This window comes from Juglans microcarpa x Juglans regia, chromosome 1D, assembly GCF_004785595.1.
Source record: "Juglans microcarpa x Juglans regia isolate MS1-56 chromosome 1D, Jm3101_v1.0, whole genome shotgun sequence".
NCBI classification, from domain to species: Eukaryota; Viridiplantae; Streptophyta; class Magnoliopsida; order Fagales; family Juglandaceae; genus Juglans; species Juglans microcarpa x Juglans regia.
Genome location: NC_054594.1, coordinates 43,940,993 through 43,967,806, shown reverse-complemented (window position 1 = coordinate 43,967,806; position 26,814 = coordinate 43,940,993). Strand labels below are relative to the sequence as shown.

The following is a 26,814-nucleotide window of genomic DNA, read 5'->3' as shown; positions in this document are numbered from 1 at the left end:
TTCTATAAATCAAGAACCCCATCGACAACGATGATGAAATCCGCGGTTCTTTCCACTTTATAATAGCCTATAGACTCATGGTTACACTCTTGCGCTTAGGCAAAATTCAAAAGGTTTCAATCTGTTTTAGAAAATTTTTATCATTCTACCATCTAAATACATTTAAACAAAAAAAAAAATCTAATCACTTGATTACCTTTTGGATAACAAAAAAAAACATAAAAATTAAAACGATATTTAGAACAAATCTAAAAAAGGAAAATACTAAAAATATTTTAAGAAAAATTTATAAAAAATTTACTTCTCTACACGTTGATTATTGATATGTTGAAACAATGAAATTATGAAATTTGAAATTCAAAATAAAATTAATAAAACAAGTCTTGTAAGTAAAATTATAAGTAAATGCACTGCCACATATAGCAAATTTATCTAAACATTTTTTTCATAAAATTTTTATCCACTTTTACAAACCTTAATACAAAATAAATTTTGCCATATTTAAGGTTATTACTCGTTAGATGTACTATTTATTTAATAAAATGCAGCAAATATCATGTTGGTTTGATCGATGTTACATTAGCAAAGAACTAAGGTGCCCAAACCATCCATTTAAAAAAAATATTGAAAGCATTTTTAATTTATTTTCTTAAATCCATTCTTATGCACAATATATGGCTAGATATATGTATATTATTTATTTTTTTGATAAGAAATATATGGTTCTCTGTATTTACTAAAGGTGTAAATTTGAATCGGAAAACCGGACTGGTCCTTGTAACAATAAAACCAGCCGGACCCGATCCGGTTCTGGTTCCATGGTTTGATCATATGTTATTACTATTAGACTATTAGTATAACTATATATTATTATTAGTTATATATTAGTATTAGTTATAGTGATTTAGTATAATTATATTAGTATAACTATAACTACAATCTATATTAGATTATTAGTATTAGTTAGACTACATAATAGTATTAATATTATACTATTAGTATAGCTATATAATATAACTATAGTCTATATTAGACTATAAGTTATACTAGTATTTGTTAATTGTTATAGTGAGTTTAATTTATTATAACTATATTATTGATAGTTATATAGACTATAGTTATAATACTAGTATAACTATAATTGTGGAAGGTATAATTTTGTATTTTATATTTTAAGATTTAGGTTTTATATATGTTGCATAGCTCTCCATCGAGGATGAACATGTATAGTTTCCCATCCAACTGAAAATAGCTCGATTTCTCTCCTTTTTGTTTTTGTGGGTAATTATGTTTGTTTGTTCATATATATTTGTTAGTAGATTTGAACTTGATAAATTTTTTGGGTTGCATGGATGTCATTCAATGATTCTACTGGTTTAGTTTCTTGCATGTTCTATGTTTTCTCGAATCATTACAATGTTTTTTTACATTGTGTGTATTCTCTATTTGAATTTCGTTATGTGTGTATTCTTTTTATGTGCATTCTTTATGATATTTTTTACATTGTGTATTCTCTATTTGAATTTTCTACTATTGCATTGATGGTTTTTCTTTCTCTATTAATCTTTATTCTGTGTGTATTGATTGGGAGCAATTTTTTATGGCATAAATTTTTTTATGATAGATGATTAAAACTGAAAAATCAAACCGAACCGGACCGGAATTGGTAAAACCGAAAGTACCGGTTTAGGGTGTAACCGGTACGTAATCAGTTTTTAAAAATGTAAAATTAGTACATACTAATTCGGTCATAAATTTTGTCTAAAACCAAACTAGACTAGACTAATTACATCCATAGTATTTACTTATCAGAAAAACGTTACACCCGACACCGCCAACGCGCGCGCGTAGCCGATGAAGTAGAAGACCATAAAACGACAACGCTTAGTTTGGGGATTCATCCTTCCTTTCTTTCTTCGCAGTTCGCACAGAGAAGAGAAGCCAAAACCCTACTCTGGTCTCCTTCACACCCAGAGGTAAATCGGCTGCCTTGTTACAACCTCACCCTCTGACCAAACCTGCAAAATTCGTACCCTTGTCTGAACCCTGAGGTATATTTCTGCTGGAGTTGTAGGGTGTTTGCTGAGTCCTTTTCTTCGTACATGCTTTCTCTTGCCTGTCGTTGGTTTTGGGGTCATTGGCTTGGGAGCTCTTTTGGGTTTTCCTTCTGTGATCACCTTGGGCCGGTGCTTTTTTCGCCTTGTTTTCTCCTGTGGCTTTTTATTCGGGTCAATACCATGGCTGCCTCCCTTGTCAGGATTGCGATCCTCCTTAAATGGAGTGGAAATGGCAGCAACTGATGAATCTGTGACAGGCTTTAAGAGTTCTTTATTGTGTTGGAACTCATTGGTACCAACTCTTGCCGTGACAATTTCATTCTCCAGCTTCTCTCTTTCCTCAATTCTTGTTCCATCTGCACTTAAATTTTGTTCTAATCTTCGGAAATCAGTTTGTTCTGTACTCTCATGTCCTTCTCCGGTGTTACGGGTGCAAACTTCGAAATCTTATTTCACGAATTTGCATTAGACATTGTCTTTTACATCCAGAATTTCTCGTTTCCTTCGTTTTTCTTCAAAATATTTTATCTGCTACCAAACTAGAACTTTGTAACCTATATTATCACTTTCTTTCCCCTTGAATACATATGTTTCTCACAAATTAAAATCCGTTTTCTCGACCCGACATGCGTTCACTTCAACATTTTCTGTTCGTTTCGTTTCCAATAATTTTTCCCAGGAAAGCTTTTGTTGAACTCCGTGTTTGTGCACGTGCCTTTGTATGTATGTTCGTATAGTTTGGATAGATATATGGTTATGTTTCTCCTCTTTATTGTTCTGTGCAGATAATTTGCAGCTCCAAAATAAAAAAAACAATGGCGAGGTTATTATCGAGTATGATGCTGAAGGGCATTGCGGTCTCCCGTTCTAGTAGAACTGTAAGATTCTAGACCTTCCGTTGTCCTCTACATTTAGTTAATCAATACACCCGTGATGAGATTATAGATTTTACAGTATGAATCATGGGCCGAAGAGTCGCTTCTTTGGATCCTCTGATTGTTTCTAAAACACATTTACATTGAAATGTATTGGTAGATGTAGGTTGTGAAATTAGGTTCATATAGGGGCTGTGATTTTTCTGGAAAATTGGTGATGCTGACGAGCATGGATTGACTAGGAGAGGAAGGGTCAGACATCCAATGAACAAAATGTGAAGATGTTTTTTCTGGGCATAGACTACATTGTTAATGGTACGGTAGTTATGGTCCGGGTCTTGTCCACATTTTTCCGACTCCTGCTGTTATAGCTTTGGGGAGGGGTGTGACTGTCAACAACACTAGATTGACCTTATGGCATAGATTCTACAAGAACTAAATATCATGTTAAGCTACTTTGTTTTCTGGTCAAATTAAATTGATTATTTGGAGAATCTTAGGAGACATATAGTCTTACTTTTAGTTTTGGGTACAAGTCAATATCATTTGCACATGGAATTTCTTTGATGTGGATATTTGTCACATGCTCGCAGTATTGTTGAGTTTAACCCCTTCTTTCGTTTTTGGGTTTATTAAGATAAGTTGGCGAGCTAGATCTATTTAGTGAGAGAGTTTATTAGTGGTGCATCAAGGTAGCCTCATGATGCCTGTTAACGTTGTGTTTCGTACGCCTGAACATGGTTCTGGAAATTCGGGCCGAGATCTTCACCTGCAAACACAAGGGAGAAGGTGGGCTCGGGGTGGTCCGGGGAACCTCCGATGCCTCAGTCTCGAATGTTTAAAGTCTTGTCTTTTTAATCATAGAGTTCAGATAGAGTTCTTTGTACCTGGGATGTAGCTTTTATACGAAGTTACGAGGGAACATTATGTTCCTTGTGTTAGGGTTAAGTCGTCCTTCTCACGTCTATCTTAGGCTATGTATTTTTTTTTATAAGTATGGTAGTCTGGGTATTTAATGCGACGTGGTGCTCTGAGGCAGAGCTTTCAATGCAGCGTGGCTTTTGAGACGGCGTGGATTCCAGGGCGTGTCCCGGCAGTGGGTGAATGGCACGGTCACTTCTGGTCCCCTCCGTCAGAAAATGGAGGGTCGTTTGTGTTCTCATTGACGTAAGTCCTTTAATGCTAGGTGCAACAGGGGACGTCAGAGTTGGCGTGTCCCATCTGTTCCCCCTATGCATCCTCCTTCCTCTGATGCAACCTTGAGGGCTGGACCCCTTTGGCAACTCTGGGGCCTCGAAAGGGTGAGACCTAAGCTGGAACGGGCCACAGTGTTGGGCCCAGGCCCAATTAGGATGGGCTTGGGGGGGGGGGGGATACCCCTCCCAATGCCAAAGGATTTTGGATCAATGTTATTGGTATGTTGGTCAAATGAGAGAGAGTGAGAGATTGAGTAAGGTTCGAGTTTAGTTTACTCCGAACTAGAATTTGTTAGATGTTGCTTGTCTTATATACTTCCTGTATACTAGGATGCACCCTTTTGAGATTTTCTTTATAAACTTCATTATTTATTAACGGAAAAGAGTTGCAATGTCGCAGCTTAGCTAGGTTATTGACTTTAAGTTGGAGTTATCAAATATTTATAAAGCAACTCCATATTCCAGATTGCTAATTCTTGGTTCTTCTGGTTCTCAGTGATCACAGCAGTATTATCATATAATAGTTTGCTTTAAATTGTTGGTAGGTATGCGGATCCGTTTACCACAATGGGATGAGATATTCAACTACTGTGCCCAGTGATCCTGATACACATGAAGATTTTAGACCCACTAATAAGCTTGAAAGTTCTCCCCTTTCTTTGAAGGATGTTGTTGAGCAGGTAAATGAATCTTTTCAATTATGTTTAGGATTCATGTTCTGAAAGGCGTGTCATCTCCCATTAGCAATATGAAAGTCTTTTATCCAAGCTCAATACTGAGAAGTTGTAGTCTGATTACCTATGAAAGGAAAAACTTATTAGTTGTAGTTGTTTCTGGTGTAGGATGTCAAGGAGAATCCTGTAATGATTTACATGAAAGGGGTTCCCGAATTTCCTCAGTGTGGATTCAGCTCATTGGCAATTAGAGTCTTAAAACAATATAGTAAGTGTGTAGATGTTTAGTTTTATGCGCAAATCCTTCCATTCCTTTATTAGTTACTTTAGCAGTCAATATGTGTTAATGTGTATTATTCTTGTGCCAGACTCACATTCACCATAGGCACACGCACCCAACACTTGTACATAAACATTATATGTGAAACATATATACAAAATGCAAGCATGCACCTATGTATGAACACATGTTATATGTTGTGTGGATCACACATGACATTATTTCCTTTAGAAAGCCTAAAAATCAATTGTAATTTGGATTGTTTTGTTGATGTTACTGTTTCCTTATCATGGTGGAGAGGGCTTGTAGTGCATAGCTTGCGACTTTTCTCCCTTACACTGCACAAATTGAATGAAAGCATAGGAGGAACCAATTAAAAGTTATCTCTGGACAAGCCACTAATCGATAGTTATGTGCAATGGGAGAGTGTAAAAGATTTAGGTATCGTTTGGATTCGAAGATGAGTTGAGATGAGTTGAGATGGGTTGTGAATAGTAGTGAGATGAGTTGTGAATAGTAATGAGATTTGTGAGTTAAAGTTGATAAATAATAATAAATAGTAGTGAAATGAGTTGAGATGAGTTGAAATGAGTTGAGATGACTTGCGAATACAAACTGGGCTTTAATTGTGCACACTGTTTCCTGATAGCTAGGGATTAACTGTGCCTATACCTGTTTTCTGTAATTTGAATGTTTTCATCTTGGTACTTGTCAACTTCCTATGATAAATAAATTTATCTGCTTATCATACTTTCTTCCCTTTTTTGATAAGTATTTGGTTTATCGGACTCATGTGGTTGTTGTCCTCTTACCATATGGATGACTGTTGCAGATGTTCCTTTGAGTGCTAGAAATATTCTGGAAAATCCTGAGCTGAAAAGTGCTGTAAAATCCTTCAGGTAAGTTAGCTCTTGGTGTTTTGCTCGTTACTATTATTTTATATTTATATCTGGGCATAGAACTAAAAAGAAATCAAAATGTAAAAAAAAAAAAAAAAAAAAATCAAAGCTGCATCCACTTTTTTTCTTCTAGATGAAAACAAGCTACTGTGATGATTAAGCTACTGTGGAGATGTACCACTACAGAGTTTTGTTTGATAAGGTTTCTAAATATTAGGCTGATATCGTTCTGGAACTCGATGATGCCACCTGGGCCTCACCAGCTATATCACCAAGGGAATTAGGTGGGTTAAAAGAAGATGAAGAGGAAGGAGATGGATAGTTGCATTGCATTAGTCCAGGAGATGACGCTTTTTTAATCGGGCAATGAGATTGGACTCTAGATTGTGATAGCCGTGATCCTTTCAATTTTGTATGGTATGCTAGTTTTTAAAATTCCATGTTCTTCAAATGCAGCAATTGGCCCACATTTCCACAGATATTCATCAAGGGAGAGTTCATTGGAGGCTCAGATATTATTCTCAACATGCACCAGGTTACTTCTTGTGCAAAACATATTTTGCTTCGTTCTTTGCCAAGGGCAGTGCATTTCTCTAATAATGTGGTTTGTCCGTGTAGACTGGTGAACTGAAGGAAAAGGTGAAAGATATTGCTGCTAATCAGGAAAAGTCTGAATGACGTAGTGAATCTAAAAAGGGTCAAGGGTGTCACTAGAAATTTTGTGATCTCGATATTGGATCATTGATAAAAAAAAAGTGACGAGATATGGGATTCTATACTTTTATATGCTAGTTTACTGCAGGGTTCGTATGATAAGCTTGAAATTTTAAACAATAAATGCGGCGTATTACTCTGCCTTCATCTGCCATTGGATTTGTTGTGTAGTGACCTAATTTAATTTTTTTTTTCTCTACTGAATTTTGTGGCTGAACTTCATGGTTTTGAATTATTGTGAATCAAATACAAGAGAAGCCACACTTCATCTTCTGTTCCGATATAAAGGCAAAAATGGCCAATTTTCTTTGAAGTTTTGAAAATATGCCCATCTTGTTTTTTATGCAGAGAAGGTAAAACTTCAGGACCTCCAATTGCTGGATCTCGATTGATATCCTACAATTCTACCGACGTATATGACAAACCCAAATCTACCCAGCTTAGTGTACGTTGGAGATTGAAAGAAATATAGTTTATAGTTTTAAGGTTTATTAACTATCTAAACACTAAACTGGCCTTTGGTCGTATTAATAATAACGTGATGTCTGCAATCAGGCGAATAAGCCATGCAAGTCGCGTGAAAGTAATGCCCTGATGCTTCAACACGTAACGCTCTGACCGCCACTCCCACACCAGCAATTGTCCTAGCTTTTCACACCCGAAAGGCAACCGATTCCCTGCCTTGCGTTACACAGCCGGGGTGATTTTCTCCCTAGATTTCGACAACAAACGGGAAGGGCGACGACATTCACTGTATGCTTGAAGGATATCCGGTGAAGTACGACGTGCCGATGGAGGTTGATGAGGAGGCAGCGGCGATTTCGGTAGACGATGAGGAGGAACATGCCATATGGGGAGATGGCATATGTCGAAGAAAAATGATGTATACAACTGCCTTGGGAAACCTTCAAGGAACTGTTTCCACGTGGAGATGAAACGTCCCGTTTCATTGTCGTTAACGGTGACTCGGTGGTTACCCACCTGTGAGATTAGCAAGTTTTGTTTTTTTGTTTTTTGTGTGATCTACATGTTGCTTCCTCAATAGATGGGGCTCTTAGAGCACTCTCATTGGATTAGCTAAAGTTAAAGGACATATTTGATGAATATAAGAGAAATTTAACTTTTAGCTATTCCATTCACATAAATCTTCACATTGGAATAGCTATTTTTTCATTATATAATAATAAAATAATATAAGATGAATTTTGTTTTGATTATTCATATCAAATCTCCACATTAGATTATACATTTATTCATTATATAGTAATGAATAACTAATTATTTCAAAAATATTTAATTTTTTTAATTATTATTTTATTCTATTTTATCATATTTTACTATTCTACCTATTATATATTAATTAATAATCATATTCTTATTAAATTAATATATCACTAACTCAAATTAATATATCAATTTTGATAAAATATGTGATAGAAATAAAGTGAGATAAATAATTAATAAAATATGTATTTGACGTATGTACAATAACCTTTAAATTTAGAAAAACTTTTGAAAGTCACTGTAACTAAATTCTAAATTTTTAAAATTTGGCTAATCCAATGTGAGCATATTTTACTTTTTAATAGCTAAATATTCATTGGATTTAGCTTTTAGCTAATCCAATGAGAGTGCTCTTAAGAGGTTTTGGAACCGGCAGTTCATCGCCCGTTAAAATCTTGGTCCTGTTTGGTTTCTAATAAAATTTAAGTGCAAGTCAAATAAAATTACAATCAAATTAGGGGAAGTTTGGAAATATTTTTCATTCCATCTCAATCTCATTTTATTTCATTGTTTTTAAACATCATTCAAATACAAATACTTTTAAACTAATTATTACAATTTTTTCAAACTAATCATTATAATTTTCTTAACTTTTTAAACAAAAAATAAAAAATAATTCAATTTTTTCAAATCTTAAAATAAAAATAATATTAAAAATTTATATTTTAACAAGATTTTAATTGTATGATATTTTTTATCAACTTTTTCTCTCATTTTTCAAAATTTAATAAATATTTATATCAAATTATCTCACTACTATTCATAAACTATCTTACTACTATTTATAAAATTTTCATCTCCTCTAATTTCTCAAACATTCCCTTATCAGCTTTTAATTTTCTCGACAACCAACCACAGGACAAATCTTGAAGTTGTTACAGTTCTTAGAAGTCAATTTATCTAGGGCTTGTCCAGCTAGGCCAGGTCATGAATATAAAAATGATTTCATCTTATCTTATCTTATCATTATAACTTTTTCATACAAAATATAATAAACAAGTTAACTTTTTTAAATCTAAAAATAATAATAATATTAAAAAATAATATTCTAATAATTTTTTATTTAACTTTCAACATTTATACTAAAATCAACTTATCTTCTCTTATTATCAAACGGGACATTAATCTCGGTTTAGCCATTTTTCAAAAGGTTTTGGACATGGCTTGCATCTTAAACATCGCGTGGACTACCTGATATTTAGGAAAATAAAATTAAAATAATTCCACGCAAAAATTTCTACAAACTGACATGTCATGTTACTTTTTTTTTTATTCTTTTCATTATAATTTATACCACACATACCAGCTTCCCTCCCTCCCACCACCTCTCTCTCTCTCTCTCTCTCTCAAACTCTCAATACATTTGATTATCAAACTCATCGTTATAATTTTTTTAAATTTTTATATAAAATATAATAAAAAATTTAATATTTTTAAATTTTAAAATAATATTAATATTAAAAAATAATATTCTAACAATATTTTATTATCTTAACTTAATTCAACTAAACTCAGTTCAATATCCAAATGTAACCTCTCCCCCCCTCCCTCTCAAACTCAGGTCTCTCCATTTTCAGCAGCTGGTGGCCTATACCAGAAACATGAAAAAAGAGAAAAAAAATATATAGAAGGCTCTTCTGATTTTGATGCTTTGCTTTTCATCTTGATTTTCCATTTTGATTTTGGTCTTGATTTTGATGCTGCATTTTTCATCTTGCTCTTGATGCTGTGTTTTTTGTATTGTTCGTGATTCTTGGACAAACGTGAATGCTGTCTTCCCATTGGTTATTAACAAAAACAGTATAAATACCAACGTCGACGATGAAACAATGGCTATCAGCAACATAAAGAACATGAATGGGGAAAGGGGAAACAATGTCTTAAGGAATAAGGATGTATATAGGAGTGGGGATGAGGAAGTGGGAAAAAAAAACAAGAGAAAAAATACCTTGCCGACTGACGACCGGGATGAGAAAGTGGAAAACACCAAAAACGTAGGAGTTAGGTTTTGGGATAGACTAGGAAGGTAGAAAAGAACGAAAGCTGATAGGAGGAAAAAATTAACTAATGTGGTGACACGTTAATTCGTGGGATTCTTTTAGGGGATCTATTTATGTCCCACCAGGATTCTTAACAAAAATCAAAACTCTCAAATGTTTAGGGGTGTAAATTCAAACTGAAAAATTAGTTCAGATCGGATCGGTTTTACTGGTTTTGAATCGGTCTCAGGACCGGTTCTTATAATGTGAAAACCGACTAGTTCCGGTTTTAAGATTTTTCAAACCGGATAAGACTGGACCGGTTGATAAAAAATATATATAAAAAATAATATTTGATTTATTGTATATATAAGTTTTATACAAAATTATATATATATATATTAATATATATAAGTTTTATATATTATGTGTAATTATAAATTTTTATGTGAAATTTTTATATATAATATATATATTCATATATGAAATAATTTATTATTATAATTTATAAATTATTGCATAAAATGTTAATACTAAATCACTAAAAGTTTATAACTAATACAAATAGTCTAATATAGACTAATAACTATAGTTATACTTATAATTAATACTACAAGTTTTTACTAAAAGGTTATAACTAATACTAATATTAAATATATGGTTTATAACTAATACTAATATATAACTTATAACCATACCAATAATTTAATATTAATACTATTATATAGTCTAATATATTAATAAAAGTATAAAACATATTTTTTTAAATCAGTTTTTTTTAAACAAATTTTTAATGACAAATTGTGAAACTTATATTTTAAAAAAATTAGAAAACAGGACCGGACCGGACCAGAAACCGATAAAACTGAAAGTACCGGTTTAGGAGGGTAACCGGTACGTAGTTAGCTTTAAAAGATACAAAACTGGTACATACCGATTCGGTCATAAATTTTATTTAAAACTAAACTAGACTGGATCGGTTACACCCCTACCAATGTTAGTTTAGGAGACAAGTTAAAACGTACGGTAATTTAAAGTTCAAAATGAAAAACATAGGATCATTTGTCGAGAATAAATTTTATTTTTCTCTCTCTTATCCCTAAAAGTAACAAATTTTTGCCACCTACTGGACGAATGCACATCCAAAACACTATCTAAGGATCCAAAATACGAGGAGGACTTCTTTCGAAAACACTTTCCAAATGAGGTACGACTCTTTCTCAGTAGGAAATTATCTGCTTGGTTGTCGAGTTTAGGGGGGAGTGGGACTCGGAACCAATCTCCAAAAACAGGACCCATTTTCGGCCCATGAAAAGAGAGACCAAAAAACAAAAATGAGAGAGGAGTCACGTGGCGGTGATTTGAAGCGTAACAACTTACAACGTAAGTAGGTCGCTTTCCCGCTCCGTTAAGGTTTGAAACCTATTTACGTTCTCGCTCCGCAGAGCCAAATGCGGTGGAGAAAAAGTAGAGGGATTTAGAAGTGGAACATGGATTCTCCTGAGGGCAATCCGGTCGCCGCCTCGTCATCTCCGATTTCCTCAGATTCTCCGCCAGTGCAAGTAAGCCTCTGGTTTCGTACTCTGATTTTGCATTCCATGGTTGTCGTTTTGATAGATTGTCGAATGGGTCAGATCGCTTATGTTTCCCAACTTTAGTGTAGTGCTCGGCCGTCTTTACAAACTGTTTGATTTGTAAGAAAATGTAGGAAAATGAAATCGCATAAATTTCGATTCTTTTTTTGTTTGTTCAAGTTCTTTCTCCGTTTTTGGGCCTCGCACCCCGCGGCCCGGGGGGGGGGGGGGGGTTCAACTGTAGCGAATTCGATGGTCCCTTCGGATACTTTTTAATGGAAGAATTCGTTCGTGGGCATGAATGATGATGGATTCCAGACGTTTACTTTCTTAACTATCAAACTTTGCATTTGCTTTATTTTGGGGAATTGATTATGATACTTTTTCAAAGGTTTAAAGTTATTTAGCACCAGGACTTGACGATTTATATAAGGCTTGAAGATTTATCTATTTATTCCTATTTCTAGTTTTTAACAATGGCAAAAGGCACGTATGAATCGAGGTATTGCGTTTTTTGGGAAAAACAAGCACCCCACAAACTGAATCGGATACATCCGTTTGGCTTGTCCATGTTTGGTATATCATTTTAATGGAATATGGATGCATTAAAAAAAAGGTTAGGATACTTCGTTTTATTGCTAGAAAAAGTATGTTTTGGAGTTGCTTTGGTAGTGGTCTACTCCACCTGTGTGATCTGTTGGTTTTTTTTTTTTTTAATTATTATTATCCGTGACATGTTGCATCAAGTGTTCACTTGTCTATTTTCTCTTATTTCAACCGTAGGAGTCACCTTTCTTCAATTACCTTTGCAATCTTTCCCCAATAAAGTCGGTTAAGACAGAACGTTATACACAAAGATTTTCGGAAACCAATTTGCCAACCCCACCACCCGTGTTTACATCACCTCGTATAGATCTGCAGCGTGATACCAGTTTTCTGGAAAGGTGAGTTGCTTTGATTCCATAATGCTCTTATTTCTTTTTGACAGGCACTTGGGGTTGTATGCATTATCTTTTTTCCATTCCGTGGTCAAGCATGCTGACCTCTTTCTATCAATTGTTATTTCTTCATGTCAACAGAGACAATGTAGCTGCAACAGATTCGATTGTTCATGAAAATTTTAATACCCAGTTGAATGTTGTGCACATTCCTAGCTTTGAGAAGGAAGGCCAGCTATGCAGTTCTGCAGGGTGTATCGACGAATATCTGCTAGATCCTATGGAGGTGGACTCTACAAATTCAACCCATTTAGGCTTGCAATCAGCTGGTGAAGTGCCTGAGTTGTTACAGAGTGGTTATGCTGGTCTGAAAGGAACCATAAAAAAGGTTGATGATGCTGTTGATAGTAATAGAGAGGACGGAGCTCTTACATCATGTGATCCAGCTGAAAAGAATCTGAATGTAAGTCCTCTTAAATTGGTTGAAAGTGCAGTTGATCTGAGGAATGATGAAAGGTTTGATGCCTTCCTAAAAGGATTTACCTCAGAAAAAGCCAAGGACATTGTTGATGCTGATATGAAGCTCAATCCTATTTCGGGAGTGCAACATTGTGAAAGACATGCAGCTCAGGTAATTGTCGGCGTGGGTCTCTATATTTTTATTTGAAGAGCAAAGTTATGTTTTTTTTATATTTAACCTAAATGTTAAATTTGCAGATTGAAGGTGTACAGCAGGATGAAGGGGATGGTGCCTGTCAATCACTTGATGAACCTTTGCAGATTAATGAAGCCTGTGAAGATGTTGATGATGGTTCAAGAACATTACCGAAAGAATTTGTTAAGGTACAAACTAAGCATGCTATAATTATTGTTTTCTTCAGTTTCTACTTCTACGACTCAAACTTTAAAATCTGGCGCACATATAACTGATGCATTTCACACCTCCCCAATCATAGTTTTATGGATTAGTTGCAAAATCAGTACCTGAGTTTCCACTTTTCGCAATTCGAGGCCTCAGTTTTCAACTTTTCAGTTTTTGCAAAACTGACACTGAACTTCAAGATACTCTCCAATAGGTACCTCTGTCAATTTTCCATTAGAAAATAAATGGCAAGTCACATGTCAGTCCCTGATTTGCTGACACGTGGCATCGATATCCACATTAGCCAATCAAAGACTAACACGTGGTGCATGGATGGTTGAGTAGTCCTACCTAAGTGGCAGTTCCCAATATTTAAATCTGCCCACTTGCACATGTACTAAGTTTTTGAAAATCAATGTTTTTTAAACAACAAAGTGTGACAATGAGCTATGCATGAATAGGTTTGGGTTTCCCGTCTTGAGCTCATATGCATCTTTGCATTTCTTGCTATATGCTTCTTTTGCTCTTTTAAAGTATATTGATTAAGATGTACAACTAATCTGTTTTGACAGACTTACAAAAAGCGCTGCATTATAAAAATGTGAACTGTAAACAATAATTGGTAGTATTTCTACTTTGCATTGCTGCTTGTTGATAATTCTTTTATTGTGTATGTCTGAAGTTAACTATGAAATAATGGCAAGTATTGTTGGAAACATCCTTTTAATATAATAGTCATTATATTTTGAGAGAAGTTTAGCACAGCTGAAATGTAGTCTATATGTTTCATTTCTTTCAATATTTTCATGCAGTAGACTAATCTCTATATCAAAATGTAGGGCACCAACAATTGTCGTGGTACACGTAGACATCTTCATTTTGAAGCCACATTAGCCTGCAAGAGTATAGCTACTGGAAATACTGCCAATCCAAAGGCTAGCATAACAAACTTGAAGAGTCTGGCGCCAATCTCTAGCAGTTGGGATGCAGCTGGCTATCCTCTGTCCATAACTTCCCAGGCATCTTGCTGCCCCCTTAAAGTGGCTAGATCCACTCAAAATATTGGAAACTCTGAAATACTGTCTCCCCTTCCAACTGGTATTGGTTTGCATGTTAATAGCATTGGCAGATCTATGCTTTCAGGCTCGGATGTGTTTACAAGTAAGAACTTAAACCTTAGTTCACAAGATAAGCTAGTGCCTGAGTGGAGCAATGATTTAGTAAAGGACCCAAATAATATCTCAAATTCAGCCATAGCTGGGACAATGTTTTCACATGCTGATTTAGATCAGCAGGAAAGTCAAGCTGGAGTGGCAGCCAGTTCTACCTCCTACCCTATTAACAGTCTGAATCCCCCATGTGATTCTCCTTTAACACAAATTGAGCTGCAGGTGGCTCCATGTGAGGGGAGAATTTCCGCTCAACAAAATGCTGACAGTATTGATGAGTTAAACCAAATGAGCCCTAAAAGGAAAAGGTCAGCATGCTTTCATTATATAGTTTATGAATCGCTAATTTTTTACAATTAGCTAACTTGAGTTTTTGGGATGCATCCAGGAAGAGCACTGCAAACAAAAGTGAGAGTGGCGACTGCAAACGTTGCAATTGTAAGAGGTCCAAATGTTTGAAACTGTAAGTGAATGAGGGGGCATTCATCTTGTGTTTGTTGTGAAATTCTACTTTCCAGTGGACGTGTTTTTGTGAATGCAGTTATATGTTCTTTTATACGTTTTGCTGACAGTAAATGTATTTGAAAATGGCACATTGAGACCATATTTGCTGTTGCAATTTGATTCAGCCATACTCTGTCATTGGCAGTTATTGTGAGTGCTTTGCAGCTGGAATTTATTGTGTGGGTTCTTGTGCATGCGAAACCTGCTTTAACAAACCTGAATATGAGGACTTGGTTCTTGATACACGGGAGCAAATTGAGTCTCGTAATCCTCTTGCATTTGCTCCAAAGATTGTTAAGCAAACCACTGAGTCTCCAGCAAATGTTATGGTATACACTTGTTCAACTTTCTATTTTGTTCCTTAATGTGATTCAATTAAACATATTTTGAGCAAAAATACACTGCAGGAAGAAGGGAACTGGACTACTCCATCTTCAGCCCGGCACAAAAGAGGATGCAATTGCAAGAAGTCCAAATGTCTCAAAAAATATTGCGAATGCTATCAGGTTCATTTTACATGGTTTACTTGAAGTTTTTTTCTATGGCAAAATAACAATCGCTTGCCCTGACATTCCTGAAATTTATATCATGCTGATTGTCGTCGTTTTTTGTTTGATGAAATATTAATCAATGAGTTAAGTGTCAGAATAAGGGAGTTGGGTTAGGACCAAGGTATAAATTTGCATTCTTTTCCTTAATTCTCATTGGACACATTTTGCTTTATTTCAAGGCTAAAGTGGGATGTTCTGATGGATGCCGATGTGACGGTTGTCAAAACTCTTTTGGAATAAAGTCAGGTCAGTTTTTCGTCCAATCTCTTTTCTTTAGCTTCTTCTAGTAAACTGAGTTATATAATAGCATGTTTTTCCATCACAAATGCAGTATCGTTTAGGGCTGAAAACTGACCCTATTGGTGCAGTTTCGTTCAAGACCGAAACTGCACCAATAGTTTTTTAAGAGGGTGGTGCCGAACGAAACCGGCCGATAGGGAGAGAGAGAATCGGCCGGAATCTTACAGTCGGTACATATTGGTTCAGCGGTTGGTACCGATTGATTCGACGGTCGGTCCGTTGGTTGCTAACCCATCCCCAAATTCACAAATTTAAAACAAATCAACCAAAATTCACAATAAATTCAAAAATTCACAACAAATCAACTTGAAATTCTCAACAGAGAGGAGAACGAGATAGGTGAACCGTGAACGACAAAGAGCTTGGAGGGATGAGGGACAGGCCCAAGATGAGAGATCTTGGAGAGATGAGGGATAGGCCGAGCGGCGTGAAGGAGAAGGGGAGGGGAGGGATTATTAAACCCTAGATCTAAATGATGCCGTTTGGTGTATTGTGTAAAATGACGCCGTTTCACTTAAGTGAAATGGCGTTGTTTTACATAAGATATATGGTGGCCACCCAGTGTGGTTAAAATTCTTCAAGTTTTTGTATATGACATTGGAAAAAGGTTGGATCATCCACTCATTCCAAGAGTAAGAGCTGAAGTTGAAATTTAATACTCTTAGCAAAGGAAATGATAAACCGTGTGAGAAGAGGAACTGTATTCGAGCATTCCCTTTTTTAGCTTCTAGATTCTATTTCTTAGTTCAAGATCCCTCTTACCTGATTGGAATCAAAGACTTAGTAGATCTGTCGCCCAAAATGCCTAGGATGATAGTAGCAATTAGTCAATTGTCTCTTGGTATCCGTACTGTGAGCAGCTAATAAGTTAGTTGACTTAGTTTATAATTGACCTTTTATTTTTTTAAATACATGTATACAATATGATATCCCACTTTTGTGATAAGTGAAAATCATCTGCACTAGTTCAATCTCTGTCAATCTATCAAAAATTTGCATTTTCATTGACAAGCAAATTGGAAACAATACATTTGGTTGGTTGGCACTAACCTCTGTCGTGGATGCATGGAAGTATTTCTCAAGGGCTTTGCTTTAATATGTTGGATATTACTGGTCATTATCTTTTTTCCATGGTTACAAATGACTAACCCTTCCATTGCAATTGAATGGCAAAAACAGACTACAGGAGAGCTGAGAGATGTGATAATCTGTCTCATGAGAAGCTGCAAATTGCGGAAAGTGAAAAGAGTGGGAGTAGCAAGCAATTCTCGCCAACATCATGGGAAGGACTTGCTGATATGCGTAATCTTGATCCTTGCTCAGAAGTTTCACAAGCCCAATTGCAATTGGCAAGTAACATTCAGTCATCAGCTGCTTCCCTACATTGGCGCTACTCCCCTGTTACTCTTACGCCAAAGTTATGTGGGGGCAATGGCCCCCATGAGCTCACTTCTGACTCTGCATTCTGTAACATGGAGGACAACGATATGCGTGAGATACTGAAGGACACTACTAACACTCACAGGGCAGAGGGTCAAAGTTCAAGCTCTCCACGGGGCTTGAGGTGTGGCCGCAAATTCATTTTGCAGGCTGTGCCTTCTTTCCCTCCTCTTACCCCATACAAGACGGTGTCAAGCAAGCTAAAAAATGATCAAACAGAGAGTGCTGCTAATCGCTGATTTGAATGAATCCATGGAGTTGGGTAAGTCTATCAATATTTTGTTGACTTGGTAATGCAATTGACAAAGCACTCTATAATCTGTAGCCTGTTTACAGTATTTTGCAGGCATCGGGAAGTAACCTGCTTTCTACTTCATAAGCAGATCTGAAGACGGGCTTTTAATTGCTAAGAAATCTAGGAAACTGCATTCCAATGGCGGTGCTTATTCTTAGCCTTTTTAGTCTACTCTTTCTAAGGTCGTCTATGGTATAGAGGCACGTGTAATTACTATCTTTGTTAGATTTAGGCGCAGGTATTTCTGTGAGTATAGTTTTTGTCTGTAGAGTTTTGGTTTATTGGTAAAAGGTTGTTATATTGTTTGGAAATCAAATTTTGATCATGCTTTAGAGCTCTAAAGCATTGTTAGATTTTCTGGTTATGTTAAGAAATTAGTTAGAGCTGCAAAGCATGTGTTGGCAACCAAACTGAAAGAGTGCCTATTTGAAAACACAAAACGATAAAGAAATATTATATTTGCAAGCTTGCTTAGTAACACATTTAACACACCATTGATGCTAAAGCTTTCCATATCAACTGGCAAAAAAAAAAAAAAAAAAATGGTACTTCGATTTTCCTTAATAACTGTAATGGGTTTTACAACAAGTATTATATGTATACTCTAGTTTGTGCAATACAAGAAATAAAAGTCAACAACGTGAAATTAGTTCACATCAATATTATTAATACGATGCACGTCAAGGACCATTTTTCTCAGTTCAAAATCCTCACGGATAACTACATAAAGATGGTTAGTCAGTTCAAATCATTCATTAAAATTTAAAATCCAAGTACTTAGCTTCCTGCATGACTTGAAGTTTGAGCTTCGGCGGAGAAGCATCAGCATTGGAGTCAAACAAATTGGTAGGCTTCTGTTCGTCACGTTTTGTCATCTGTATGAGATTTAGGTGCAGTTTCGGCATTACTGCTGAATGAATCATTATTTGGTAATTAGCCTGGTTTGCTTAATATGTGCATACAAAAGAGAATTGCTTGATATGAAAAGCAAAATAAACTAGAATGAAAATAGCGAGGTACATCCAAACTTTTTCATTTAGGACAAGAGAAGAGGCTAAGGAATGAGAAATATTATTTATCTTAACTATACCAATATACCCCATGCTCCATAATACTATGTTGTACTACCTAGTACTCGTACACAGTGCACTCAAAACCTGTTCTCCTTTCAAAATTTTATTCCTCATACTGATCACTAGCTCCAACTACTAGTTCCGCATCGAGCGAGTCCCTTCGAGCGCCAGTTTTGGGGTCAGCCAATGGCAGATTTCGTCCATCTCTGCAGGTACTGTGTAATGACCAAGCCTGCAAAGCCAAACCAAGAGCTAAGAGATGCTTCTTTCCAATTTCATCTTGTAATTGTGAGTCCATATCTCACTAATGGAAACAAAGTCAATAGTTTACCCCTCATAGGATTTGAATGCAAGGTGGTGAAATCCTGCTGAACTTAAGGATTGGGCTGATTTTTCCCCGTATTTATAGAGGACAGCATCATCGCCTACAAGAAGATACATAGTCAAATTAGTTCACTTAACTACCTAATTATTTTGTGTGCAGAACAGATTATATTGCCATCGAGAAGCCTGACTACAAGGGGTAACCTAAGCTTGGAATGACAGTCTCGAGAAACAGAAGTTCTATAACTGATATCTGGAATTTGGAAATGCATCAAGACTGGAATAAACTACTTCTTTCTACCTAACAGGTAATGTCACCAACTTATTATTGTTAGCTGCTAGCCTGCTACACATCACAACATCCGATAAACAAATGTGATACAGATAATGGAATTTTAGATTGAGCTTTAGGATGATTGATTTTGTTTCACATGCACATATACACCAGCCCAAACGCATATAAATTTCTAGATGAGAGCTTCCTATGACTACAGTAGTTAAAGGGAAAGGAGAAATCAAAAGTCACGGTAAGATGGAAAGACTTGTCATCTCTTTCTGTGGATTAAAGTTCTCCCATTAAGACCCAAATCTTTGACGATTATATTATTTTTAATCAAACAGTGCATAAAACAAGAAGCATAAACTACAACAGCCCATAGAGAGACAGACTCGTACCTGTCCCATGACATTGTAAAATTGGTAAGGCAGCAGCACGCCTTGCAGCCTCATGTGAACTTTGTATTTTGCTTCTTAAGCTCCTGCATTGTAAAATGATAGGGTGAACACCAATAATAAATACACAGCAGAATTTTTTTTTCTTTTTACTTTTCTTTGTGCAAACTAAATAAGCAAGACATTGGTTTGAAAATTCCCAAATTATTTTCTCTCATTTGGCATCTCTATCACGTACATCCACGCACAGCTTCTCTTGTTTAAAGATGCACCCGGCCCCTTGCCTTTCTTAAAGTTATTTAATCATTGGCTCTGTGCACCTTCTACATATAACGTATGGCTAATTGGGTGCCTACTAAGATGCATATATACCACATGTTACGATCATTAGATAAGATCCATCAAAATGAAAAGAACTTGAAGTTCAAATGAAAATCATATAGAAACCGCTGGAATGACATGAATATCAAATGCTTTTATATTGTAATAATTTCTCAAATTGACAAACCCCTACTTGGAGCATGGTTTACTACACAGTATAGTGCTAGTCATTTCCAACATAAAGAAGAGAATGAATATCTGGTTTTGTCTGAGAAAGAATGTTCCGTTCCAAACGAAGTTGTACCTTCCCCTGGAAGCCATCCGCTTAGTCCAATAATTGCCCTTAGGTTGACAGGATATGGGTTACCGTTTCCATATCTCCCGAGAGCATAGCAAGTTGCAGAGTATAGGGCCGTTGCAGCACCCATACTGAAGCCTCCAATACCAACCTTAACTGTCAAATAAAGTAGTATGATCATAAAATTGTCAATAACTGGATCGTTTATTGCAAGACTGATGTTTAGACATTGTCTAAAAACTTTTTTTTTATTGAGGTGAAACATTGGTTTTCTTGGTTCTGAAATAATTTCATAGAGGTTGTGGAACTTTATAACAAATTAAAAATGATAAAATAAAGATTTTTATTTTTATTTTTATTTTTATTTTTTATTATAGTGAGGTTGTTATTTTGAAAGTTATTTAGCCTTTAAAGTACCATCAGCTGGCTCTGCTGACAACAAGTTTGCAATATGTGCTGCTGAAGCATCTAAAGCTTCCCAATCATCTGAACCATCTTCTGAAAGCTCTCCCGCATCAAACCCTGAGACAAATGGCATAAGCAATACCGATGATCAAAACATGATAAGATATGCTGTGCTATTTATACTTGAGATTTTATAATTCCAAAACAAAGTTGATAGATCCTTACATGCAGTGCAAGGAAAACCACCAAGCAATGTAACAGGACGTGTGGGTGCAGTTGGGCAGATCCATTTAATCTGCGTCACAGAATTTTAGCAGGAGCCTAAGATACTTATGGAGAAGAAAAATTAATTATGATAAGAAGGAAGTAATACATGCATGTAAAAGAGTATGTACAGGCTTAGTAAGTTCATAAATAATGTCCTTACATTCGGAAGAGGAAGGGATTCTAAGAGCTGGGAAGCACTGCAACCAAATGAAACTGGGAATGAGAAAGCAATTCTTCCTTCAACTTACAGATCTTTCATTCTCATTAGGGCAATGAAAAGTTATTTCATTTATCTAAAAACACATACAGATGGATCTCCTCTGTGCGGGGTGTGTGTGTGTGGACGCATGAATATCCTTTGTAAAGTATCTTCTCTAGTTGTTCAGCTGGGGAAAAACCAAGTGAACTACTGGTCCCATTCATGCATATGGCATATACTCTTTCCCAAACTAAAGCTTCTCAAGTTAAGCTTACATCAAAATCACACAAGTTACGAAAATGACAAATTAAACAAATTATACTGATTCACGGTGCTGCTTCTCTCTCCCATCAGATTTATTCATGGGAATCTCCAGAAAAAAAAAAAAAATTATAGGAACTCCACATCAAAGAATTTGACATTACAGATCATGTCAGGATGTTGACATCCTTGAACTCTTCTTTTTTTGGTGCCTCTGAAACCAAAAAGCCAATCTTTCCATTACCGGGTATGTACTCAAATACAGAAGGAAAGAATAGCATCAACCCTTGAGGGAAAGACAGAAATAAAAATCAAACAAAGACAATAATTAAATTTTGACAGTTCTAACCTGGCTGTCTCTCCCTACCAATCAAATAGTACATAGAAACAATGATACAAGCTAGGTTGTCAAATACTTAGTTTTATGTTGAACTTACCGATAGCACTGCAATTGCTCTCATCCCGGTATTAAATCTCCCTCACAATTATCAAGCCCCCCTCACATATAAAAAAATTTAAAAAAAAAGAAAAGAAAAAAGGAAATGCAATTTTCCTTTCCATCCATCCTAAAAGAGTTGGAGATGGTCCTTGCAGGAGATGACCACAATAATCCATAGAAAAACAACAACAATGATGAAGAGCATGGAAGACAACTGCGGGCAAAAATAGCAACATCACCTTGAGCCATTATCACTGAGTCCATGAAGCCAAACTATAGTGGCCTGGTGTTTTCCTTTGGGGCGCACTACATGTGTCCTTCCAAACTCAAATGTCCTTGCAGTTCGACTACCTGAATTTATGTCACCATAATGTCACCACTCAAGAGCCATATGAGTTCAAATCAAAGAACAAACATCCATCACACCAAAGAAAACCACGAAGAATATGGAGGAGTTCCCACAGCAGGCCACACTACATGCAAGTACTTGAGATGAAAGAGGCAATGAAAGGAGGAATAGAAACAAACCAGAACCCATGTTGTAATGCGTATTGTAGCTCATATTCACGGTTCAGCAATCTGCACTAAATACAGTCCACATATAGCAGCAAATGACGGAGGAGAGGTACTGCTATAGAGAAACTCAGAATGCTAATGAGTATTTATACCCAAATGTGTGGAATAAAACGTGCACGTATGCATTGCTGTGTATGTGTATTGTGCACTCCAGCCACGCCTTGCACCTACCGTGAAACCCAGAAAAGGTATAGGCATCCATGAAAAGGAAAGGTAAAAAGGCAAGGACAAAAGCAGGAAATCTTTTGTGAGCAGAGAGAATCCAAGCAGCGGCAGAGCACATTCATCCATTCCCAAGCCACCCAACTGGGAGAGAGAGCTCAGGTTTTGCATCATAGAGAGAATCTATGCTTGTGGGCACTGGCCAGAAGATAATAAAGCTAATACCAACAACTGAGAGAATATTACTGAAAACGAGAGAATAATCCAGGTTTATAAAAGAAACTATCTTTTCACAATCATTTTTTATTCATTTTGATGATTGATGGATACCCATTAACATGAAAGCAGAGTTGCCAGAGCCCAATTTATCTGTGAGAAACAACTGGTCTTAAAATATCTGGAAAATGGAAATGGCCAATAACTCAATGAGAATAAGTGGAATATGATTACATTTCCATTTTCCGGAATTTTTTATATGATTTTGTTCTCTTAATAACATATAAAAGATATTTTTTTAGTTCAAAAAATGTTAGTATATATGAAAAATTACTTACGCTACGTTTGGATAGTGAGATTATCTGAGAAGTGTTGAGAATGTTTGTGAATAGTAATAAAAAAATAATGAAAAAGTAATAATAGAATAATGAATAGTAGGTAAAAAGTAATGAATAGTAAAAGAAGTAGGTGAAAAGCAATAATAAAGTAAAGAATAATAATGAAAGTACTTGAAGTACTCTTGGTACCCAAACGTAACCTTAAAATATCTTGTATCAATGATATAATTAAAAAATCATAAAATTTAGAATTACTGTCTTTTGAGTTTTACTACACAATCTTCACCATACTCCACACTTTATATTTTTTTTAAATTTTTAAATTTTTTAATATTTTTTTTAGTTTATTTTTTTTAAATTATTTTAAATTATTTTATTTTTTATTTTTTATTCATATAATAAATATTTGATAAAAGAAAAAAATAATAAAAAAAAATGTAAAATGTGGAATGTGATGAGATTGAAAAGATTTATTCTTTTTTTTTTAGGTTTAACGACGCCAACCTGGATTCTTTTTATGTACGGAAAAGACAGAAAAAGAACGTGAGCTTTTTCTCTCTTTCCCTCCTCTTCTTTGCTTGTATCATTGCTTTTCTTTGTTGCCACTAATTTCCTTTGGTTGCTCGAAGAGTCAAACCGAACATTAAAGCTTTTTGTTTTTTTTTTTATAGTCATGGGACACCGCAACCATATATTAAACGTAGTTTAAATAATGAAAGTATTTTATTTTATTTTATTATTATAATTTTTTTAAATTTTTAAATAATAATAATATTAAAAAATATTTTAATAAATATTTTATTTAACTTTTAATTTTTATAAAAAAAATTTTCATCTCATCTTACTATTCAAATCGGTCTGAAAGAGTAATTTTATATACAACTATGAAATACGTAAACGCCATATAATCGTTTAAATAAAAGTGAAATTTATTATTAAAAAATTAATTTTTTTCATGTGAATCTCATATTTTATTTATTTTTTTTAAAATGATATAGATATATTTTCTATCCGAAATTTCTTAAGATTATATTGGTACGACCAAAATCTCCCAGTAATCTTCGATGCTCCCGGCACGGTTACCTGTGGATTTTTAACAATTATGAAATCAGCCGAAATCCCGACCAGGAAAATCTTGGGAAGCATCTTTTTCAAAGTTCTTTATTTTTTTTAATGAGTTGATTTTCTTCAATATGCGCCGAACTTTATTTTTCAAATGCCTTGCCGCAAGAAGTTCTTGTTTCTCTACTTAAAAGTAACCAAAGCTTTTCAAATTCTGTTACCTGCCTTCCTTACACAACTAGGAAATCATCTAATTTCTAATTTCTCAAACCAGCCACAGAAGAGAGAGAGAGAGAGAGAGAGAGAGAGAGAGTCCACTACACCTGCAACTTTCTTCCACAGCTAAATTATCTAAGCCTTTAAAATTTAGAGCGGGGAACATAATGTCAGATGCATACGGCTGGTAGTCTTGTCTGCATTTCAAATTGAGATACGCTGGTCACTAAACGTGTAAACCAGATCAAAGTGGATTTGGCATATATACTGTCCTCAACAGGATATACTTTCATATGCAGACCCAAGAATAAGGAACTCTGTACACCATCCACGACGCCAACTGGTTCTAAGCCATCATCATGCACCGCACTATATTTGGTCTGGCCGTTTATTATATGGAGTTTTCATGCACTAGGCATTAATGAGAAGAAATCTTTGCTAATTATGTATATATCCTAGTTTTTCTATTTTTTTTTTCAATGGTTGTTGACATGATAATCATGTCATGTCCTGCCCCTACCCTCTAGGTGCTGTGGTTGGTGTGGATATGCTAGTCCTTGTTGATTGGTTGTTTTCTGGATGATGTGGATGTTGCTAGATTTGTTGTGGATGGCTGGAATAATGCAGCCATACCTCTATGTTTATGCTGGACAGGGATGCTTGGTGCTCTTTCAGGCGTGACCTTATGCTGTAGAGTAGTCAACAACTCTGCATTTCTGCTGTTTATGATTTAGTGCCCTGTTTGGTGTGCTCTACACTGTAGACTACTGTTGTCATGGTAAACCTCATATTTAGTGCTGGTTCGTGTACTGTGACACTTTGTATATATGTTGAGTAGTAGATTTCATTACTCGTACAGTCTAGGTTTTATATACAATTCATACAATGCCAATGTAGCAAAAGCAAGATCTATGTTTTACCTGTTGACTAAACACCTGGAAAATCTAATCACACAATTGGTTATTGCGGTAAATGGTAGCATCCGATTTTCCTTTCTATGTCAATATTATGGCAGTTCCCTCCTTAGAGGAGAGACTGTAGAAGTGGCTTTTTGTTTGTCAAACTCCTACCTTGTCCCACAGCCTTGTAAAGAAGAATCAATGTCGATTATAAAACAGGATTGGAAATTAACTTTGTGGGTTTGCTAGAAAGAGGACAACATATGCTGTTGGCACTACACTCTTTATTGGAGATTAGAAAAAGGATGATGTGTATTTATTGGTATGTTTTCTTTTTGTTAATTTGCAAAGCTGGCTGCCACAGGAAAAGCAGTAGCATCTAGAATAGAAGTCGAGGTTTCTAATTTAATGATCATACATAAAAGGGTAAGCGTTGCATCCCCTAAACTCTAAGATAAGAGGCTGCAGGTGCTCATCGATTATGAAATTATTCAAGTATTCCTGTATTATAACGCAGTAAAAATATCTATTAATTTATTCAACAAATTGATTAGTCATTAATCATGCAATTATTTAATAATTAAACAATAACGTAAAGTAAATAAAGTGCATAATACTAAGATTGGTATCGAAGGAAAACACTTTAAAAAACTTTTTAAAGGTAAAACTCTACAGAGCAGCCAAACTCAAAAAAATTAATTTTATTATTTGAAAATCAATTACAAGTAAAACTCAATTACAAAACTTTGGTTAATTGACATTCTTACTTGACCAGATAAATGACTTATTTGTCTTTTACTGCAATAGCAGGCAGAATTTCTGACAATTTTTAAATATTGACTTTTCTCCTAGAATTTCAGTGGCTGAAACTTGACCAATCAATTCTCTAACATGGAGCACGATCACACTCTTTGAAAGAAACAATATGAAAATTTTTCAAAGAATTTTCTCACCAAAATATGCATTGAAAAGTGTTTTAGAAAATATATAGATCTGAATCTCTACATATCCTAACCAATAGGTTCTTTTAAATAAACAATCTGAAAGAAGTTTTAGTTTCTGTAGGACTCTGCTGACGGAACGAATCTGTCGTTGACGGAATGCTAAACATTTTGTGATAAATTTTCTCTGCAGTAACAGATTTCAGATCAACATCTTTTTTGGATAAGTGCAGATTTCTTGAGACTCGATTTTCACACTTATGACTTATCTAAACAACCTCTAATACCTCCTAAGTAAACTTAATATTGTTATAGATAAAATTAATAAATAATTGATATTCATCCAAAATTACCAACTTAATAATAAGATAAACTCTATCATTTTAGTCATTTAATCCTATCCAAATTTATCAACTTAGTCACTTAGTCTTAGCCAAACTTTTACATCTAAAATCTTCCACTTTAGCGGATTGGTGACAAAGCCAACTTGATAAATGTCTTACACCTACAATCTCTCCCTTTGGCGGATTGAAGACAAAATCAGCTTGATGAAT

At 35.2% G+C, this 26,814-nt stretch overlaps 3 protein-coding genes across 5 annotated transcripts; 2 read left to right on the top strand and 1 right to left on the bottom strand.

Annotated features, from left to right (window-relative positions):
• Window positions 1–1,862: 1,862 nt before the first annotated feature.
• Window positions 1,863–6,968, top strand: LOC121261242 (monothiol glutaredoxin-S15, mitochondrial). Of its 2 annotated transcripts, none has more exons than XM_041163510.1 (7): window positions 1,863–1,976; window positions 2,843–2,935; window positions 4,674–4,808; window positions 4,971–5,070; window positions 5,915–5,981; window positions 6,438–6,516; window positions 6,600–6,968. In XM_041163510.1, exons 2-7 carry the CDS (start codon window positions 2,873–2,875, stop codon window positions 6,657–6,659), a joined length of 504 nt encoding a protein of 167 aa, XP_041019444.1. In that variant the 5' UTR covers window positions 1,863–1,976; window positions 2,843–2,872; the 3' UTR covers window positions 6,660–6,968. The 2 variants fall into 2 exon arrangements, with proteins under 2 accessions (XP_041019444.1, XP_041019437.1); XM_041163503.1 differs by lacking the exon at window positions 1,863–1,976 and adding an exon at window positions 2,100–2,349.
• A 4,359-nt stretch (window positions 6,969–11,327) lies between these two features.
• LOC121258139 (protein tesmin/TSO1-like CXC 2) lies at window positions 11,328–18,065 on the top strand. 2 transcript variants are annotated; one of them, XM_041159524.1, is made up of 11 exons: window positions 11,328–11,520; window positions 12,316–12,476; window positions 12,612–13,101; window positions 13,188–13,313; window positions 14,172–14,809; window positions 14,890–14,964; window positions 15,151–15,334; window positions 15,413–15,511; window positions 15,736–15,802; window positions 17,036–17,558; window positions 17,643–18,065. In XM_041159524.1, the coding sequence occupies exons 1-10, from the start codon at window positions 11,449–11,451 to the stop codon at window positions 17,533–17,535; spliced, it is 2,412 nt and encodes an 803-aa protein (XP_041015458.1). In that variant the 5' UTR covers window positions 11,328–11,448; the 3' UTR covers window positions 17,536–17,558; window positions 17,643–18,065. The 2 variants fall into 2 exon arrangements, with proteins under 2 accessions (XP_041015458.1, XP_041015450.1); XM_041159516.1 differs by having other exon boundaries at window positions 11,329–11,520; window positions 17,633–18,065.
• Window positions 18,066–18,566: 501 nt separating this feature from the next.
• Window positions 18,567–22,590, bottom strand: LOC121262064 (acyl-protein thioesterase 2-like). The gene is made up of 9 exons (XM_041164497.1): window positions 22,379–22,590; window positions 22,090–22,201; window positions 21,112–21,148; window positions 20,910–20,979; window positions 20,697–20,801; window positions 20,276–20,435; window positions 19,664–19,746; window positions 18,996–19,089; window positions 18,567–18,896 (listed from the first exon to the last, which is right to left on the bottom strand). The coding sequence occupies exons 1-9, from the start codon at window positions 22,410–22,412 to the stop codon at window positions 18,800–18,802; spliced, it is 792 nt and encodes a 263-aa protein (XP_041020431.1). The 5' UTR covers window positions 22,413–22,590; the 3' UTR covers window positions 18,567–18,799.
• Window positions 22,591–26,814: the final 4,224 nt, after the last annotated feature.

Bases quoted from the DNA above. Each gene is read 5' to 3' on its own strand.
- LOC121261242 (XM_041163503.1), top strand. From the start codon at position 2,287: ATGGCAGCAACTGATGAATCTGTGACAGGCTTTAAGAGTTCTTTATTG. The intron at 2,936-4,673 runs GTAAGATTCTAG...AATTGTTGGTAG, and splicing joins TCTCCCGTTCTAGTAGAACT to GTATGCGGATCCGTTTACCA. The intron at 5,982-6,437 runs GTAAGTTAGCTC...CTTCAAATGCAG, and splicing joins AGTGCTGTAAAATCCTTCAG to CAATTGGCCCACATTTCCAC.
- LOC121258139 (XM_041159524.1), top strand. From the start codon at position 11,449: ATGGATTCTCCTGAGGGCAATCCGGTCGCCGCCTCGTCATCTCCGATT. The intron at 13,314-14,171 runs GTACAAACTAAG...ATCAAAATGTAG, and splicing joins TACCGAAAGAATTTGTTAAG to GGCACCAACAATTGTCGTGG. The intron at 15,512-15,735 runs GTTCATTTTACA...CTTTATTTCAAG, and splicing joins AATATTGCGAATGCTATCAG to GCTAAAGTGGGATGTTCTGA.
- LOC121262064 (XM_041164497.1), bottom strand. From the start codon at position 22,412: ATGAGCTACAATACGCATTACAACATGGGTTCTG. The intron at 20,980-21,111 runs GTAAGGACATTA...TCTGTGACGCAG, and splicing joins AATCCCTTCCTCTTCCGAAT to ATTAAATGGATCTGCCCAAC. The intron at 19,090-19,663 runs GTACGAGTCTGT...ATCTTCTTGTAG, and splicing joins TTTACAATGTCATGGGACAG to GCGATGATGCTGTCCTCTAT.